General features: G+C 36.8%; 1 protein-coding gene across 11 annotated transcripts in view; it reads right to left on the bottom strand.

Annotated features, from left to right (window-relative positions):
• Positions 1 to 2,452: 2,452 nt before the first annotated feature.
• The window catches only part of LRRC2 (leucine rich repeat containing 2), a 71,052-nt gene continuing 56,711 nt past the window's right edge, over positions 2,453 to 16,793 (bottom strand). For all 11 annotated transcript variants that reach the window (XM_009328144.1, XM_009328148.1, XM_009328142.1 and 8 more), the window contains 4 exons: positions 11,136 to 11,281; positions 8,802 to 8,957; positions 5,550 to 5,686; positions 2,453 to 4,084 (listed from right to left, as the gene is read on the bottom strand). In XM_009328144.1, the coding sequence (XP_009326419.1) occupies positions 4,035 to 4,084; positions 5,550 to 5,686; positions 8,802 to 8,957; positions 11,136 to 11,281 (489 nt within the window). In that variant the 3' untranslated portion in view covers positions 2,453 to 4,034. The remainder of the gene's footprint in view (positions 4,085 to 5,549; positions 5,687 to 8,801; positions 8,958 to 11,135; positions 11,282 to 16,793) is intronic.

The following is a 16,793-nucleotide window of genomic DNA, read 5'->3' as shown; positions in this document are numbered from 1 at the left end:
AGAATATATTGTCCAGTGTTAACTGTAAATTTTAAACCAATATGTGATGCAAGACTATGTTATTCCTAGGTACTCATTAGTTAAATTTCAGGTTATTTGTTTTCATTATAAGTTTATCTTCCTAGCTTAAACTTTGCTATCCTTAAAAACAAGGCCAAAACAATGCAGAACAAGGAAAAGGAACATAATGAAAAGTAATTATCTGATTTAATTTTGCACATTGCGCCAGTGAGTATCCTATAAAACATATTTCAATTGCTCCCAGTCTTGCTGTTTTTGAATAGCGGCTACTTGCGAAGCAGAAAACAAAGTGTTGAGTTTTAGAAAGTGTAGTATTTGGCAGCTAGTCACAGCCAATAAAAATGCTGTACATAACACATGCATGTTGATTTTGCAGCTCAGAAGAAGAAACACATAGCTTTCCTTTAGGTATCTAAGTATCTGACATCAGAAGCTTGAACATAACATAAATTGCCATTAGTACACATAATTCTTTTCATTCATAAAATTATTCACTTTCAAAAATTGAAAAGGAAAGTATGCAACATGCCAATAACAGAATTATCTTCTCTGGAAGTGTTGTTTTTTAGTGAAAACTAATATTTTAAAGTAAAATTACTAGTAAACCAAGTTGGGTTGAACAATAAAATTAGACCAAATTCAAAATGAGCTGTCTTTTGACACACAGATTTTTTACTGTAATGGATGACACTAATAAAATTGTATTTAACAGAATGTGATAAGTATGTTCTTACAGTATTTTGTTGTACAGGACATAGAAGTAGAACTCAAATGCAGTTATGCTGAAATTAGGACTTTCAGTTATAGCTGACATTACCCACTGGATATCTTAGGTGTAATGGAGACAGTTGTAGAGGTACATCATCTTCCCCTTAAACAGAGGTATTTGACAAATTCTGTGACAGAAATAATCCTTTCTTTCTGTAGATAAGATTTTAGGAAGTAATGTTCTACAAGAGGTGGGAATAGAAGCTCTCAGCCCTTCAGAGAAGTACTTGGGAATACTGGTGGAATAAAAAGTGGACATGAGCCGGCAATGTGGACTTGCAGCCCAGAAGCCAATCGTATCCTGCATCAAAAGCAGTGTGGCCAGCAGGTCGAGGAAAGTGATCCTCCCCTCTACTCTGCTCTGGTGAGACCCCACCTGGAGTACTGCATCCAGTTCTGGAGCCCTCAGCACAGCAAAGACATGGACCTGTTGGAGCGGGTCCAGAGGAGGGCCATGGAAATGATCAGAGGGCTGGAACACCTCTCCTATGAAGAAAGGCTGAGAGAGTTGGGGTTGTTCAACCTGGAGAAGAGAAGACTCCAGGCAGACCTTATTGCATATATATTCAATACTTAAAGGGGGCTTATAAGAAAGACGGAGAAAGATTTTTTACCAGGGCATGTAGTGACAGGACAAGGGGTAACAATTTTAAACTGAAATAAGGTAGATTTAGATTGGATCTAAATCTAATTGGATCCATTTCTTCCTTGGATCCAAGGAAGAAATTCTTTACAATGAGTGTGGTGAGACACTGGAACAGGTTGCCCCGAGAAGTTGTGGATGCCCCATCCACACCCTGGAAGTGTTCAAGGTCAGGTTGGACAGGGCTTTGAAAAACCTGATCTAGTGAAAGATGTCCCTACCTGTGACAGAGGGGTTGGGCTAGATGATCTTTGAAGGTCCCTTCCAGCTGAAACCACTCTGTGATTCTATGAAAATTAGATTCACAGAGGTTCAAAGTCAAGTTGGGGAACACTAGTTTGATCCCCTGTACACCATTGACCTTGCATTTTCCATGGCTTAATTGTTACAACAATTTTTTAAGGAAAATGTTGACCTGGACTTAAACATTGTTAGTGACTGAGAATTTATCAGTGTTTTGTGAGTTGTCCCATGGTTACTCTTACTGAAAAACAAGCCTTTTTTTTCTAGTTCAAATCTGTGAATTCAAGTTTTAGTCTTCAGCCTTATATTTCTGTGCTGCAGTAAAAATCCTGTTTCTAGACTGTGATTTTTCATTGATAAACATTGACAAGCAAATGGACTTGTTCACTGTTCAATGAACTTAAACATGCATGTTTTCTATTTATGCTATTGGGTTTCTTCTGAATGTTCCCCTGTTTATCTGCATCACTCTTATCTATGAACAGCAGAAACCTTTCAAGGAACATTAACAGCAATGCTAAATAAGTACTAATACAACTTCTCTTCCAAGTGCCTTCTGTTTATATATCCAACAATTCTGACACTAGAATTTGCACTGGGAACTTTTGTTTAGTTAACTACATTTGCACCCCTAGTTTTTCTTAAAGTTACAACTCCCATAACGGAGATCCCCATTCTATAAACACAGCAGTTGTGATTTCCGTTCCTATGATTTTCAGTGATCATATTAGACTACAATAGAACTCTAGAAATAGAATTTCAAAAAATGCCAAATCAGATGTCTTACAGAAGTTTATTACATCACTATCAATACCTAATCAACCAAATTTATAATTTCACTAAAAGAAATTTTGGTAGGGTAGTTTCAGATAGCCTGATTTCTATAAGACCACTTTGATTGCCACTGTTTTATCATATTTCAATATTTTCATAATAAAAAAAAAAAAATCCGATCTTCCATTATGCTGTTTCAGATCAATGCCAATTTTTCTTGGAGTTTTTTGAGACTTTCTTTGTTCCAGGTCTCGCTTAAAATCAGCATTAACACCTAGAGACTAACTCGAGAGGGTTTCATTTTGGATAGTAATAAAACTGCAGGAGTTTGTGACTGGAATAAATAACACACCTAGTATTTACAAATTCTCTTCTTTCAAAAGAATGAATGTTAAAAAGTTAAAAAGGAAAGAAAACATCAAAAGCATTATTTTTTATATGGAAGCCTTGAGGAGCGCATCCTTTGTTGCTTTGCTTTTTAAATATGACTGACTTAAGTGGCACTCTACTGCACAAAACTGGACATTGCTCATCTAGAATAAAAAAGCAAGATGCAAATATCATTTCCCCTAACTGCAGTCATAAGTTTAGGACTATTTAAATTCTCTAATTTGAGTCTAACTGGAGTCTAAATTCTCAAAGTCTCAAGTCTTTTTAGATTAAAAAGTATTGATTTATTAAACAAAAAATATATGCAAAACTAGATTTCTGAAACTCTACAGTATATACACTTACATAACTATACATAAACACATTATTAAATAGCAAGCAACATAACTTTTTATCCAGCAAATTCATTCTTATACAGCCTGGAAAATTCCAATAAATGTCCACAAAATCCTGTAATCTGAAACCATTAGTAGAAGACCGCTTTCATCATTTTGCTGACAGTATTTGTTCACACTGCTTAGTCCTTAAAGTCTTATTTAATACACTGTTATAACACTGCTTAACACAGAAGTTTTAGTCACATTGGTACTTGAATTTGCGATCTTGAAAAAAGCAGCAGAATTGCTACAGTTTCTGTATATAAAGTTGTTGAAACTTGCCTAAACTGAAAATCCCAAGGAGGACAATTTCCTTGAAGAACAGAAAGTAAATGCAACTATGTATGTATTTGCACTTTACATATTGTAAAGAACTAAATGTGTTATTTGGTCTTAAGAATACAACAGATCACATACATTTTCTAAATTAATTCTTCCCCTCTTATAAAATCAAATCTCTCTTTAAGATGATGATTTAAGTTCCACTGTTTCAACTACAATGTATAATGTCTTCATCCTGAGGGCATCTATGCCTGCGTATACTTTATTGCAGTGAATATTTACTTTCAGCAAGTCTATACGTAAATTAGTGGCTGTTGCTGTGGACTTCAAAATAAATATGTTGATTTAAAGTTTAAACAGCATCTTATGAAGGCTCTACTGCTCTGTTTTATCTGTAGTTACTGGGAGAAACTACAGTAGCAAATAAAAAAATGAATTATGATTTTGAAATGCTTCTGGCCACCTATGGTTTCTATTCAGGTGGATAAAAATAGAGGTAATCTGATATTCACTAGTGATTTAGAGATTTTTGATCTTCAGAGCTGAAGACTGAGTAATACTTTCGTAGTGTAGGAAGGAGTAGAATCTGTGAAAAGAGAAAAAAGAAATACATCTCAGACTTCAGCTATGTCATCCAGCACAAATAAATGGAGCCCTTAGCTAGAAATAGTTAGGTTTGGTTTCACATCAAAGGTACTCTACAAGTGATCTCTGTGCTATCTTTAAGAAATTCTGCTGGCTTGTATTATACAGAAGCTATTCCTTCTCCAGTCTGTTTTTCAAAAGCAGGTATGGGCATAATCTATAGCACAAGAGTTCAGAAGCAGGTAATCCAAGAGTGATTCATTATTCAACCTCATCATAAAAAGCATGGAGATAAGTTTTGTCTAGGAAGGCAGAAAAGTGTAACCCTGAGCTGCTTTGCCCCAAAAGAGTATAAAGCTGGCCTATGTTTGACAGGGCCAAATGCAGGTTTCAGGCAGTCTGGCAGCCATTATCTTAGACTCCACTTTTCACAAGTATGTAAATGCTACATCACTACATATTTCCTGAATATCTCTAAAGCAAAACTATGATGTCAGTTTTTCCTCCATCACTTCTCTCCCTTTTAACCACTGTTGCTACCATTATCAGAATCTGGAACTTTTATAGCAGACTTCACTTTAGAAGTAAACAGCTTGAATACTCGAGTGTGCAGCTTATGGACATTAAGGAACAAAAGTCTAGTATCAGAACATGAAAAGTATTCTGCAGCCACATCCTGTGGCCTTTCTTTACATTTCTCTTTTACCAGCTTTTGTAGGACCACTATACAGACCACTTACATGAAATGTAAGGAATGAAGATATACCATAAGATTCATTCCACAAAAATTCATTTCTACACACAAACCCTCAAAGAGATTTAAACAGAACCTATAGGGTATTTTGGCTCACAGGAAGTTTGCCCTTTGTTTCCTAACACGTTTTACTAAACAAGACTCAAGAGATTGACAGTTACTTAACAAGGTTAACTGTAAGGCAGAATAGCAAAATAAAGTAGTATATAAACTTCCAGGTGCTGTGCAATAAAGACAAAAGCAGTGATTTTACTACAATAGTTTTACAGTGGTTAAACAATCAGCACGTTGATACAGATACACGTTAAAGAACGTTCTATCAACGCAAAGAGCATTTCATATATACACTGTTTCTTTTTGAGGAGCAGGAGAAGCACTTCTGCAGTAATTCAAAATCACTTATGTTAATCCCAAGAGAGGTAAGTAAATCTGGAGAATAAAGATAATCATTGCATACATTATTATTGAATTAAGGTTAATGCATGTATAAACACACCATTAATTTTGTATACATTTGTTCAATATCAAGTAGTTAGCGCCCAAACTTTTAAGAAAACACATCTGACATTTCCAATTTTAGTCTTATTTAATACCATAACAGACAATTACAGTTTAAGGGTATATTGCTTGTACTCTTAAAAATTAATGTTCCAAATGTATGTCTGCATTTATATCCAAGATAGTAGGAAGTTTACTGCAAGTTAGCACATACCCCTTTCCTTTAGGTCTTCAATGTATGCTTTCATAAACTCTTTCTCAAATTGCTCCCGTTCACGTTCACTTTCTATAATTTCTTCAGTGTCTTCACATACAATAGTTTCAACTGGGCTGTCCTTGAGACTTATGAATCTAGAGAGAGAGTTTTACACAAGAATATATGCAACAGGCTTCTGAACACCACTGGCCAATATGAACGACATTTTAGAAGTCACTACTACAGCCAGAAGGGGAAAGGTACAGAACATTTGCCCAGTTTTTGCATTATGGCATTGTTAGGATCCATCTATTATTAGAAATAAAGATTTCAAATGGCACCTTCTCTATACTCCACTTTCCATATAAAAATGTTCAGATTTATGTCTTTCTTTTTGCCTATCTACATAAATCATTCTTTGCAATAACATATATTTCTTTATTATGGAACTTCTGACAGACTACACTGTAATTTCACATCTGTTAATGAGCAGTATGAACTCCATCCTAACAACACTGCCTAGCAATCTGGAATTTTGCCAGTATCACTTATCTGATAATATCTATCTCAATTTTTTGGTTTTTATGTTACTTCTCTTTTACAATGCATGACTGGATGTGCATTATGTCATATTTGCAAATTTCCTGAAGCTACACATTGCAGGTGAAAAACTAGATGGTAACATAAACAACTTACATAATCTGCAAATTAAGTGCACAGCATTCTGAAAATCTCTGATGATATTACCATTTGATTTACCAAGGAAAAAAAAATCAATAAAATTTTTAGTTTCAAAACAACAAACGTTCCAACAAATCATATGGCTTTTTAAAATCCCATTAATTGCTGTGAGTCTGTAGTTCATTGACCTTGGCTAGCCAGGTGCCCACCAAGCAGCTCTCTCACTCCCCCTCCTCAGCAGGACAGGGGGAGAATATAAGATGAAAAACTTGTAGGTTGAGATAAATACAGCTTAATGAAGAAAAGCAAAAGCCATACACAGAGGCAAAGCAAAGTAAAAACATTTATTCCCTGCTTATCGACAAGCGATGTCCAGCCACTTCCTGGAAGCACAGACTCAGTATGTGTAGTTGTTGCCTTGGAAGACAAACACCTTAATAACAAATGACCCACCTCTCTTCTTCTTTCTCTTAGCTTTCATTGCTGAGCATGACGTCATACAGTATGGAATATCCCTTTGGTCAGTTTGAGTCAGCTGTCCCAGCTATGTCATAGAATCATAGAATCATAGAATAATTTGGGTTGGAAGGGACCTCTAAAGGTCATCTCGTCCAACCACCCTGCAATAAGCAGAGGCATCTTCAACTCGATCAGCTTGCTCAGAGCCCCATCCAACCCGACCTCGAATGTTTCCAGGGATGGGGCATCCACCACCTCTCTGGGCAACCTCTTCCAGTGTTTTACCACCCTCAGCGTAAACAATTTTTTCCTTATATCTAGTCTAAAACTACCCCCCTTTAGTTTAAAGCCATTCCTCCTTGTCCTGTCGCAACAGGCCCTGCCAAAATGTTTGCCGCCATCTTTCTTATAAGCCCCCTTTAAGTATTGAAAGGCTGCAATAAGGTCTCCCCAAAGCCTTCTCTTCTCCAGGCTGAACAACCCCAACTCTCTCAGCCTTTCCTCATAGGAGAGGTGTTCCAGCCCTCTGATCATTTCCATGGCCCTCCTCTGGACCCGCTACAACAGGTCCATGTCTTTGCTGTGCTGAGAGCTCCAGACCTGGATGCAGTACTCCAGGTGGGGTCTCAGCAGAGCAGAGTAGAGGGGCAGAATCACCTCCCTCGACCTGCTGGCCACACTGATTTGGATGCAGCCCAGGATACGATTGGCCTTCTGGGCTGCAAGCGCACATTGCTGGCTCATGTCCAGCTTTTCATCCACCAGTATCCCCAAGTCCTTCTCGGCAAGGCTGCTCTCAATCCCTTCATCTCCCAGCCTGTACTGATGCTGGAGGTTGCCCCAACCCAGGTGCAGGACATTACACTTGGCCTTGTTGAACCTCATGAGGTTCACACGGGCCCACTTCTGGAGCTTGTCCAGGTCCCTCTGGATGGCATCATGTCCCTCAGGCATGTTGACCGCACCACTCAGCTTGGTGGCATCTGCAAACTTGCTGAGGGTGCACTTGATCCCACTGTCTATGTCACTGATGAAGATATTAAACAGTACCAGTCCCAATGTGGACCCCTGCGGGACACCACTCATCACCAATCTCCATCTGGACATTGAGCCATTGACCACTACCCTCTGGATGTGACCATCTAACCAATTCCTCACCCACTTTAGTCAGGCAGGACTTGCCCTTGGTGAAGCCATGCTGGCTGTCTCGAATCACCTCCCTGCCCTCCATGTGCCTTAGCATAGCTTCTAGGAGGATCTGTTCCATGATCTTCCCAGGCACAGAGGTGAGACTGACTGGCCTGTAGTTCCCTGGGTCTTCCTTATTTCCCTTTTTAAAAATTGAGGTTATGTTTCCCCTTTTCTAGTCAGTGGGAACTTCACCAACCTCTTGTTCATCCTCAGCCTACTGGCCTTTGTGGGGGAGGATTGGAGAAACAGCCTCGATGCTGTGAGAGCACTGCTCAACAGTAATCAAAAATGTCGGTGTGTTATCAACACCATTCTAGTTACAAATACAATGCCCAGCACTATAAGGACAGCTGTGGGGAAAGTTAACTCCATCCCAGCCAGACCCAGAGTAGAGTCTCAGACAGTTTCATAATCAAAGACCTGAACATCACCTTCAGAAATGCAAGATCATTGTAATTTCAGATTAAAAGGCCTTTTAGTTTTATCCTGCATGCAGCAACAAGGTGCTGTTTCACAACAAAGAATATATGATCTACTAAACTGATGTGACACTATTTAGCCTTTTAACTAGCCATGTCTCCCACTCCCAGCGGCATACTTTTGACAGCACTGAACTTATCAACAGCTAACTGCCAGAGTACTGGTCCCACTCTGGGGCATGGCTTTGTGACTCCAGAGTTAGAGCTACTATGACCAAGTCTACACAGGAATAGCAGTTTAGGCATACAGATGAACAATGTGCGGAACTGGCAGATGAAAATCAGAAAGCTGTGGCTCCTCTGCAATTTCCAATCTCTCTAGTGCCTCCTTAAGGACCTGATATAAATTGGGTCAGAATTTGACCAGCAGGTATGGTAGAAACTGATGCTTGTGAAAGTATTTCTCCTGGGTGCATCTATCTTATCTCCTTAAGAACATACTCCTTTCACTTTTACTTACTTTAAACCTGTGGTTGACTCACAGACGGCTGTGGGTATCTCAACCAGGTCATCGCCACTAACAACTAGCAAACTGAGCTTTGGCATATTGACCAGAGCTCGTGGAAGATAAGTCAATTTGTTTTTCTGTAGGAGAAGCGTCTGCAGTTGATCTAACCTGTAAAAATGTAAAAGGTAAAGATAATTTAAAATATTTATTTCAGAGAGGAGCATCTATCCAAAATAGCAATACAGACTGAATCTTGTGTAAAAGAAGAACAATTACATGCACCATCTTTGGCTTCTCAAAAATTACTCATACCACACTTTCACAAATTGTCATCAACTTTAATGGAAATTTCCAGTCATGGTTCAACATTATAGATATTAATAGCATGCCTCTGACAAGTACTCAGAAGCATGTCCAAGATAAAAGGTTGCAAAAATTACTGTGCTTTCATACAGAAGATGTTGACAGAATATGATATAAAGCCTCACCATGTGTATCCTGGAACTAATGAAAAATATGGGTCACCAGCTCACACCTTTGCCTGTATGCTGGTTTCTATGAACTAGATACGTCTGTGCTAGGCAGTATATTCCCATCTATTGTTTTTCACTAGTAATTAGTACTGTGGGGAGCAAGAGAAAGACCTGCTCCTGGTCATATGGCTCTTGCAAGTTTTCCCACTGAAATTAATTTAATGACAATATTTTGTGGAGGAAGGCATTGGGCTGCTTTTGCTTTATTTCCCCTGGCTTTTCCTAATGCAATAGTAATTTGTGGCTGAGCATGTATTCTTTAGAGTAGATAGAAGACAAAAAGCATAGCAAACTGATGAAACAAGTTTGTCTCATTTGACCACAAGGGTCCATTCCTAAAACACTGTTGTAGGCTATTGTTTATGAGGCCCATATGATTTGTTTGAATTCAGGGAAAGGTATTAAGTAAGGCTTCAGTTTACTGCCAGTTCATCTGTTTTAATCACAGACTTCATGGTAGTTCATTGAGGTTCTTTGACTCTGCAGGCATTGAAATCATGTGTCTGAATAAAAATATCAGTTTACTGGCACGGTGTGGGGGGATATCCTGACATTTTCTAGTCTTCAGAATGCACGAGCCCAAGAAATTTCAAAATTCAAAACCCAAAGTCAAACAAAGAAAACCTTGTTTTGTGGTGTCTAATTATGATGCTTTAGTATCGAGCCTGGCAACTTAGTAAGAAATGGAGAAGATGAAATGTAGAAAAGGAATATTTTGGAGATAGAGAAATATATATAGGTCACAGGGAAAAAATGACCCTTAAGCTGAGTGGGTATCCTTCCATAAAATAAAAATATCCTCTTAGAAGCTCTTTGAAGTTAATCAAATCTCTGCTCAGATCCTCTGCAAAAAAATGGCAGGCTTATGCTGTTGTGGCTAGAGCATGTGAATTACTAATACAAATTAAGACTTCAGCCCTGCTGCCAGAGAAATCTGTGATTACACAGTGTCCCAGAAAAGTCTTTTTGCCCAGCAAAAAAGGTCTTGTGAAAGTTAAAGTTGAATGAGTTTTACGTGAAGTTTCTTCTGCGTCAGGGATCTCTATTCCTAGATCAATAAACTATCCGTATTTTTTTAATAAACTTCAGTGAATATGTGTTTTGGTTTACTTATGGCTATGTAAAGTTTTGTAAACTAAGTACAACAGGACTCCAGAGTGAATAAATAGGCCCAGGGATAAGAAAAGTGCTTTCTCAGGCTAGTAAGTCCCATTAAAGGGATCAGCACGATTTTTTTTAAAACTAGTTCTAGTGGATCTCTAAATTGAGACAGTGAGTGTATCTGTGCACGTGAATATATACTTCAGAGTAGGAGGGGAGGATTGTCAGTGTTTTTTTTAATCTTACCAATATTTTTCTGCTTTACTGCCAAAGTTTATCAGGTTCTTTCAGTAACTTAAAAATGCTTTAGTTCATCTTTCCCTCCACCCCATCTACCCTCCAGAGAGATACTCCATATGGTGAGTCCCCTTTGCTGGAACTGGGGCAGAGTATGCCCCATGAACTTCCCAAATAACAATACCTGGATATAATGACAAATTATGAATGCAGCAGACAATGTAATTAGTTAACTGAACAGTAGAGACACTGACTGTGCAATCTGCCATCAATGAGCTAGAAAATGTAGTTTCTGTTCTTCAACCTTGGCCATCAATAATAATGGTAGAGCTTACATGCAAAACTATCTGATGCATTTCCAAATGTGATTTTTTTTTCATGTGATTTTTCATTACTGGTGTCCCTTGGAAGCTTGTTACTTTCCAGATTTGCTTTATAGTTCACAAGCCTGTCAATGAATTAAAACATAAACTACCTGTCTATGTCTTCTGGGAGATCTTTCAGGTTGTTGCTGCTAATATCCAACCACTGCAAATTAGACATCCGGAGTACACAAATTGGAATAGAATGGAACTTGTTTGCTGACACGTCCACAACTGTGACTTGTTTCAGGTTACTTAGCTAAAAAGAAGTGGTGCTTTATTTTAGTCACATTTTGCAGATACAAGAAGACATTTCATTCATCAGACATTCTTATTCATCTCAAAGCACTTAGAAAAATAAGAATTGCATGATTTTTTTTACTCAACTTTTTGCCAGCTTTATCTCTTAGTCATCATTTTATAGGAAAAAGGATTTCAGAAATAGCTACCTCCCAAAGTGTTCATCACCTTTCTAACAGTTATGGTATTGAATGAAATTTTCATTCTAAAAAAAAAAACAGACAATGAATTGGTTCCTTCCTAGGTTACACATGAACTAAGCTCTGAAGTGACAAAACAAATTTTTGATAATTAATAGATCCCAGGTTACCATTCTCAAAATCAGAGATTTTATAATTCCCATCAAAAATACATAGATGTCCTTTGCAATAACTGTTATGCACTGAGAGCATGTTGCTAGGAGACCCTTAGAAAATGAAACTGCCAATTTAAACCAACAGAAAATTTGGTCCAATATTTTTCAAAAATCTTTAAAAATACATCTTCCATACTGCAAACTAAATATATAAGGTGTGCTAGAGCTTTTTATTTGAAAACTTTTCAAAGGAATTACATTTTTAAGTAATAAACCTTTAAAGCAATGAAGGTTAATTACAAATGTAAAATATACCTGTTAAAGAAATAAATGTGTTAAATAAAGCTCTCTGTGTACTGAATGAATTATTCACACTACCAATGTTCATAAAACCTTGCAGCTAGCTAAAGTGAATGTCGAAGAAGTATGAATGTTAACCAAAAAAAGTACTTTAGAATGGAAATTATGTCTCTGAGCTTCTAATCATTCATCACCATCACAATCTAGTTATATAGATCCTGTTACAGAAGAGAAAGCAGCAAAAAAATTTCATTGGTCTTTGCCTGAAGTTTTCTTAGAATGTAGAAAATAATTAGGAACAAAAAAAAAACAAAACCAAATATATTTTCCACTTCCAAAGTGAGAAAAATGCAAGCAACAGCATAAATTATGAAAAACTTAGAAAGTAATAAAATACATGCTGAATCCTTGAGAAGGATTTTTTTATTATTATTTATTAAGAATCAAGTCCTGTTTTGTTTTATTTTATGGCCAAACTTCTTCTTACTGCAATACTGCCAGACCTTAATTTGACCTTTGCCATTTAAAATGCTTGCATATATAGCTTGGTGCTGTGTCAGAGCCAGTTTGGTTTGGGATTTTTTGGCAGGGTTTTTTTTGTTTGTGGGGTGTGGTGGTTTTGTTTGTTTGTGTTTTTTTCTACATATAATCTCATATTGCTGCCAGACTTTAAAATTTGGGGAAATCTTTTCAGGGAGATTTACTGAAGTTATCGTATTATAAATGACTACACAATTAAGTTTACCTTTCAAAAACATAATAAAGGTTCAAGTTTCTCAAGTCAAAGATATAATTTCAAAATCTGCCCACCACTGCATTAACACAGCCTTGGTGAGGCATTACCATGGAAATGTCTCACTCCTGATTCAGAACAGGCAAGCACACATTTTATTCTGACACTTCTCACTTCCAAACCATTTTGTCATTTTGGGGACTGACTACTAGCAATGAACACTTACTCCTATACTGTAAATTTTCCAGATACTGAATCTTTTTTCCAACAAAACAGAACCTCCCTTTGAACAAGGAAAGCAGAGTGACTCTTTTAGATTGTAGCAATGAGAGAATAGAGAAAATAATTGACAGCATCTTTACACTGCATTTACTTTGTGGTTTCAAATTATTGTCACAATTCCAAATCCCAAGCAAACATTTCAAGTTTCTCTGCACTCAGAACAATTTGCTAAAACTGCTGATACATTTCTTTCAACAAACTCTCCCCGAAAGAAATTTAGCAGGCATAGAATTAAAACAATGTCCCACAGGCTTAAATGTCACCCAAAATGTTCTCAAACCATCCCTGAAGAAGAAAAGCCACAGTCTCTAAACACCAAGCGGCAGATTATTTTAAAATAAACTGACATCACTCTTCACCCAAGTTCCTAAACACTTTGCTTTCACATGCAGCCACCTGTCACGCTGAAACAACTTGGTAACATTAACACTAGGTGGTAAAATGATATTTCTTCAACAGCAGTAACAAGTTTCATACGTTTTCCTGAAAGTGCTTTATTGCATTAAATATTAAAAGTAACATTAATATAGCAGTATTTTTTTAATAAACAGAGCTGTTTCTGCCATTTTTCATATAGTATGGAAAATAGATTGTTTTAATACTTGATTAGATGAAAACCTACATTTTTCAGGAGTTTGTATTCCCACAAAAATGTACCAACAAAATATAAGGTCACGGAATCTCTTGATATAAAGTTTGGTTCAGCATGCCACAGAATGTATGGAGTCATGATTATATTGTGAAAGCTGCAAGCCCTCAGTACTTGTTCTTTTAGGGTAATATTTAACAAAAACTGTACATTTTCTATAGTATGTTGAAACCTAATGGAGTTTTTATTTAATCTGTCTCTAATATGTTACCAACAAACACCTATGATATATGATGCATTGGAAATTATGGTAGCTATGTATTATATTTTCTGAAGAAAACCCTGTGTATTTTATTTCTTCTTGAAGGACTGAGGGATTTTTGCACTTTTTATAACATTTCATTTTCAAGCAAGCATGGCTCCCTTATCAATTTTATGTTATAATTTATTTTTGCTTGATGTTGATTTTTGCTGTTTTCCTCTATTATGTGACTTTGAATCAATCAGTATACAGCCTTTATGCAAGTTCCATTTTAAAAAATGGCTATATTTGATAGTCTCGCTACCTGGACCCACTTATTGCGGTCTTTATGTTAATCACTTGTCATTTTTATTTGACAAACTGCCCTATTTTGCTTATCTTAATAATTTTGTTCATAGAAATAATCCAGATAACATTGTGGAACTCCACTGCTTCTCTTTCCATCTGACAGTTAAACCTTCAGTTGAAAGAAAAGGACACCATGTCCTGGGCTGAACAAGCTTTGATTAATGGGTGTGGTTTTATTTCTGTTCTGCTTTTTTGCCGTGAGAGGGATTTACTGGTAAGGTTGCATGCTAGTTTATCATGAGTTGCCTACTACTTAGCACAAACAAATGAAAAGTTGTAAAGTCATGTCAAATCTTTCCACAAAAATATTGTATTTTTCAATTCCATGTAAACATTCTGTGACAGAAACAGCATCCCATCAAAGTCAATGTATGACAAGACATACAAAAGATTAACCCAAAAATGTCTATCAATGCGTTACAAACATGCTTTTGCCAGGAAATTTCAGACTCAATGAATTAAAAGAAAATTTGTACCACTTCAGTAGGATCAGATTATCACATATGTTGTCTACCAAAATGCATAGACTGGCACTTAGCATCTCATTAGCTTGCTGAAAGCAGTACAGTATATATGACAAAGGAGCACCCTACATGCAAACTTCACAGTTGCCCACTTATATCTCATGCATTCAAACCAAATCCCCAGCTTTTCTTTCACAGAGCTGTAAGTGTAACTTCTTCTATAATCTCATTGACATTCCTGGAGAAAAGCACCAATTAAAGAAACAGGGTACAAGCATCTTTAGAGGCAGAAGATATCATTCATTAAGATATACTTGTATATTTATAGCCCAGTTCACCATCAGACTTCCAAACTGGACTCTCAAACTTGAGGAGGCAAAGACATTTAACAGCCAACCCCACCCATTAGTAACAGGGTACTCATTCACGTATTTTGTGACAAAACCCTCTGAAGCATAAAAATGCATGACTTCAAACAGCACTTCATTTGGTGGTAACATGATAAGCTAAATCCAAGAAATGTATGTGGAAGCAAGTCTTCACTCAAATGGCTTTATTCTGATTTTGCAATGCTAAAATCCTAAATCTTTTGCAGAATTAATCTACAAACAGACACTGTTATTCTGACGCCAAACTGTTCACTTGGAAGTTTAACATTATCTCATCTTTAGAGCATTACCATCATTCAAACTCCTAATGTTTGAAGTCTAATAGAGTAATTATAGCTATGATGATCAAAGCATGAAAAGTTCATAGAAAGGGACTTTGCTTTTTATTAGAGCACTTTTTCATATACACAAACCTCTCATCAGGTTTGCAAAGAATGAGAAAGCTGGCTGCATATGCAATATTCACAAAAATATCAGGTTTTGGTCATTCACAGGTGACTGAAGAGCCACATAGCAATAAGAGCAGAACTATCTTCATACAGTTAAAATCCCTAAGAATGTGGATCATATGTTTAAATTTAAGTATAGGAGTTGTTCCAAGCCAATAGTTGAGTCATGTGCACAAAATTAAGTATCGGATTAATGATTTTCTGGGCTGAAACCAAAACAAGTCAGCTGTCTCAAAAAAAAAAAAAATTATGTTGATTAGTTGCATTAAATTTTCACAGTATTACTGCTGCAGCTGCATGCAGTCTCCATATATTATTGCACTTTGCCATTATAAAGTCGTCTCATCTTCGGATCTCCAAAACTTGTAAATTAAGGACACACATTAGAAGGGAAAACTAGGCTCTACCAAAAGCCAGTTACAGGTTTCTCATGAACTTAAATGGATCCAGTATCTCACTTTGGGTGCATACTCTTCATATATTTTAATTAAAACCATTAGAAGAGGAAGAGCAGCAACATCAGTAGCATACGTCATTAACTGACCACTCCAGAATGTTTGGATAAGAAGTGTCTTTTGAATATATCAAGAGACCCTTTTAAGATATACTCTGTTCCTTCACCAAGAGATGACTAAAATTGTTCACTTTCACAACAGAATAGAGGCAAAGCCAAAAAAATTTTTAATTTCTGCTCCAAGAATCTCTGCTCAACAGCAATTGAAGAGATACTATTCAAATGGTGTCATCTGAATTATGATTTAAACATATACAACAACTCTGTTTTGCCATGACAATACACTGTAGCCTATGAAGTTAGTCTGATTTTAAAAACTGATTATGTTCTGATTATGTTCATTTGAGCTCATTCTGAAACCCAGAGTAAATCACTATTTGCCAAAGTGGGGCAAGGGAAAAACACCTAAAAGAGAAGGAAATTTTATTCTGTAGCAACTCAGAAAAGATATTATAAACAAAGACAACAGCAAAAATAAATAATTATAACACATTGATTGATGGTTGTCATGGTTTAACCTCAGTCGGCAACTGAGCACCACACAGCCGCTCGCTCACTCCCCTCCCTCCCCTGGTGTGATGGAGGAGAGAATTGGAAGAGTAGAAGTGAGAAAACTCATGGGTTGGGATAAAAACAGTTTAATAATTGAAATAAAATAATAACAACAATAATAATAATGTAATAATAATAATAATATACAAAACAAGTGATGCACAATGCAATTGCTCACCACCCACTGACCGATGCCGAGCCAGTTCCCGAGCAGCGGCCCCCCCCCGGCCAGCTTCCCCCCGTTTATGTACTGAGCATGATGTCACATGGTATGGAATGTCCCTTTGGCCAGTT

Source organism: Pygoscelis adeliae, unplaced genomic scaffold (assembly GCF_000699105.1).
Source record: "Pygoscelis adeliae isolate BGI_AS28 unplaced genomic scaffold, ASM69910v1 Scaffold45, whole genome shotgun sequence".
Lineage (NCBI taxonomy): Eukaryota > Metazoa > Chordata > Aves > Sphenisciformes > Spheniscidae > Pygoscelis > Pygoscelis adeliae.
This window is presented reverse-complemented; position numbering and strand designations above follow the sequence as displayed.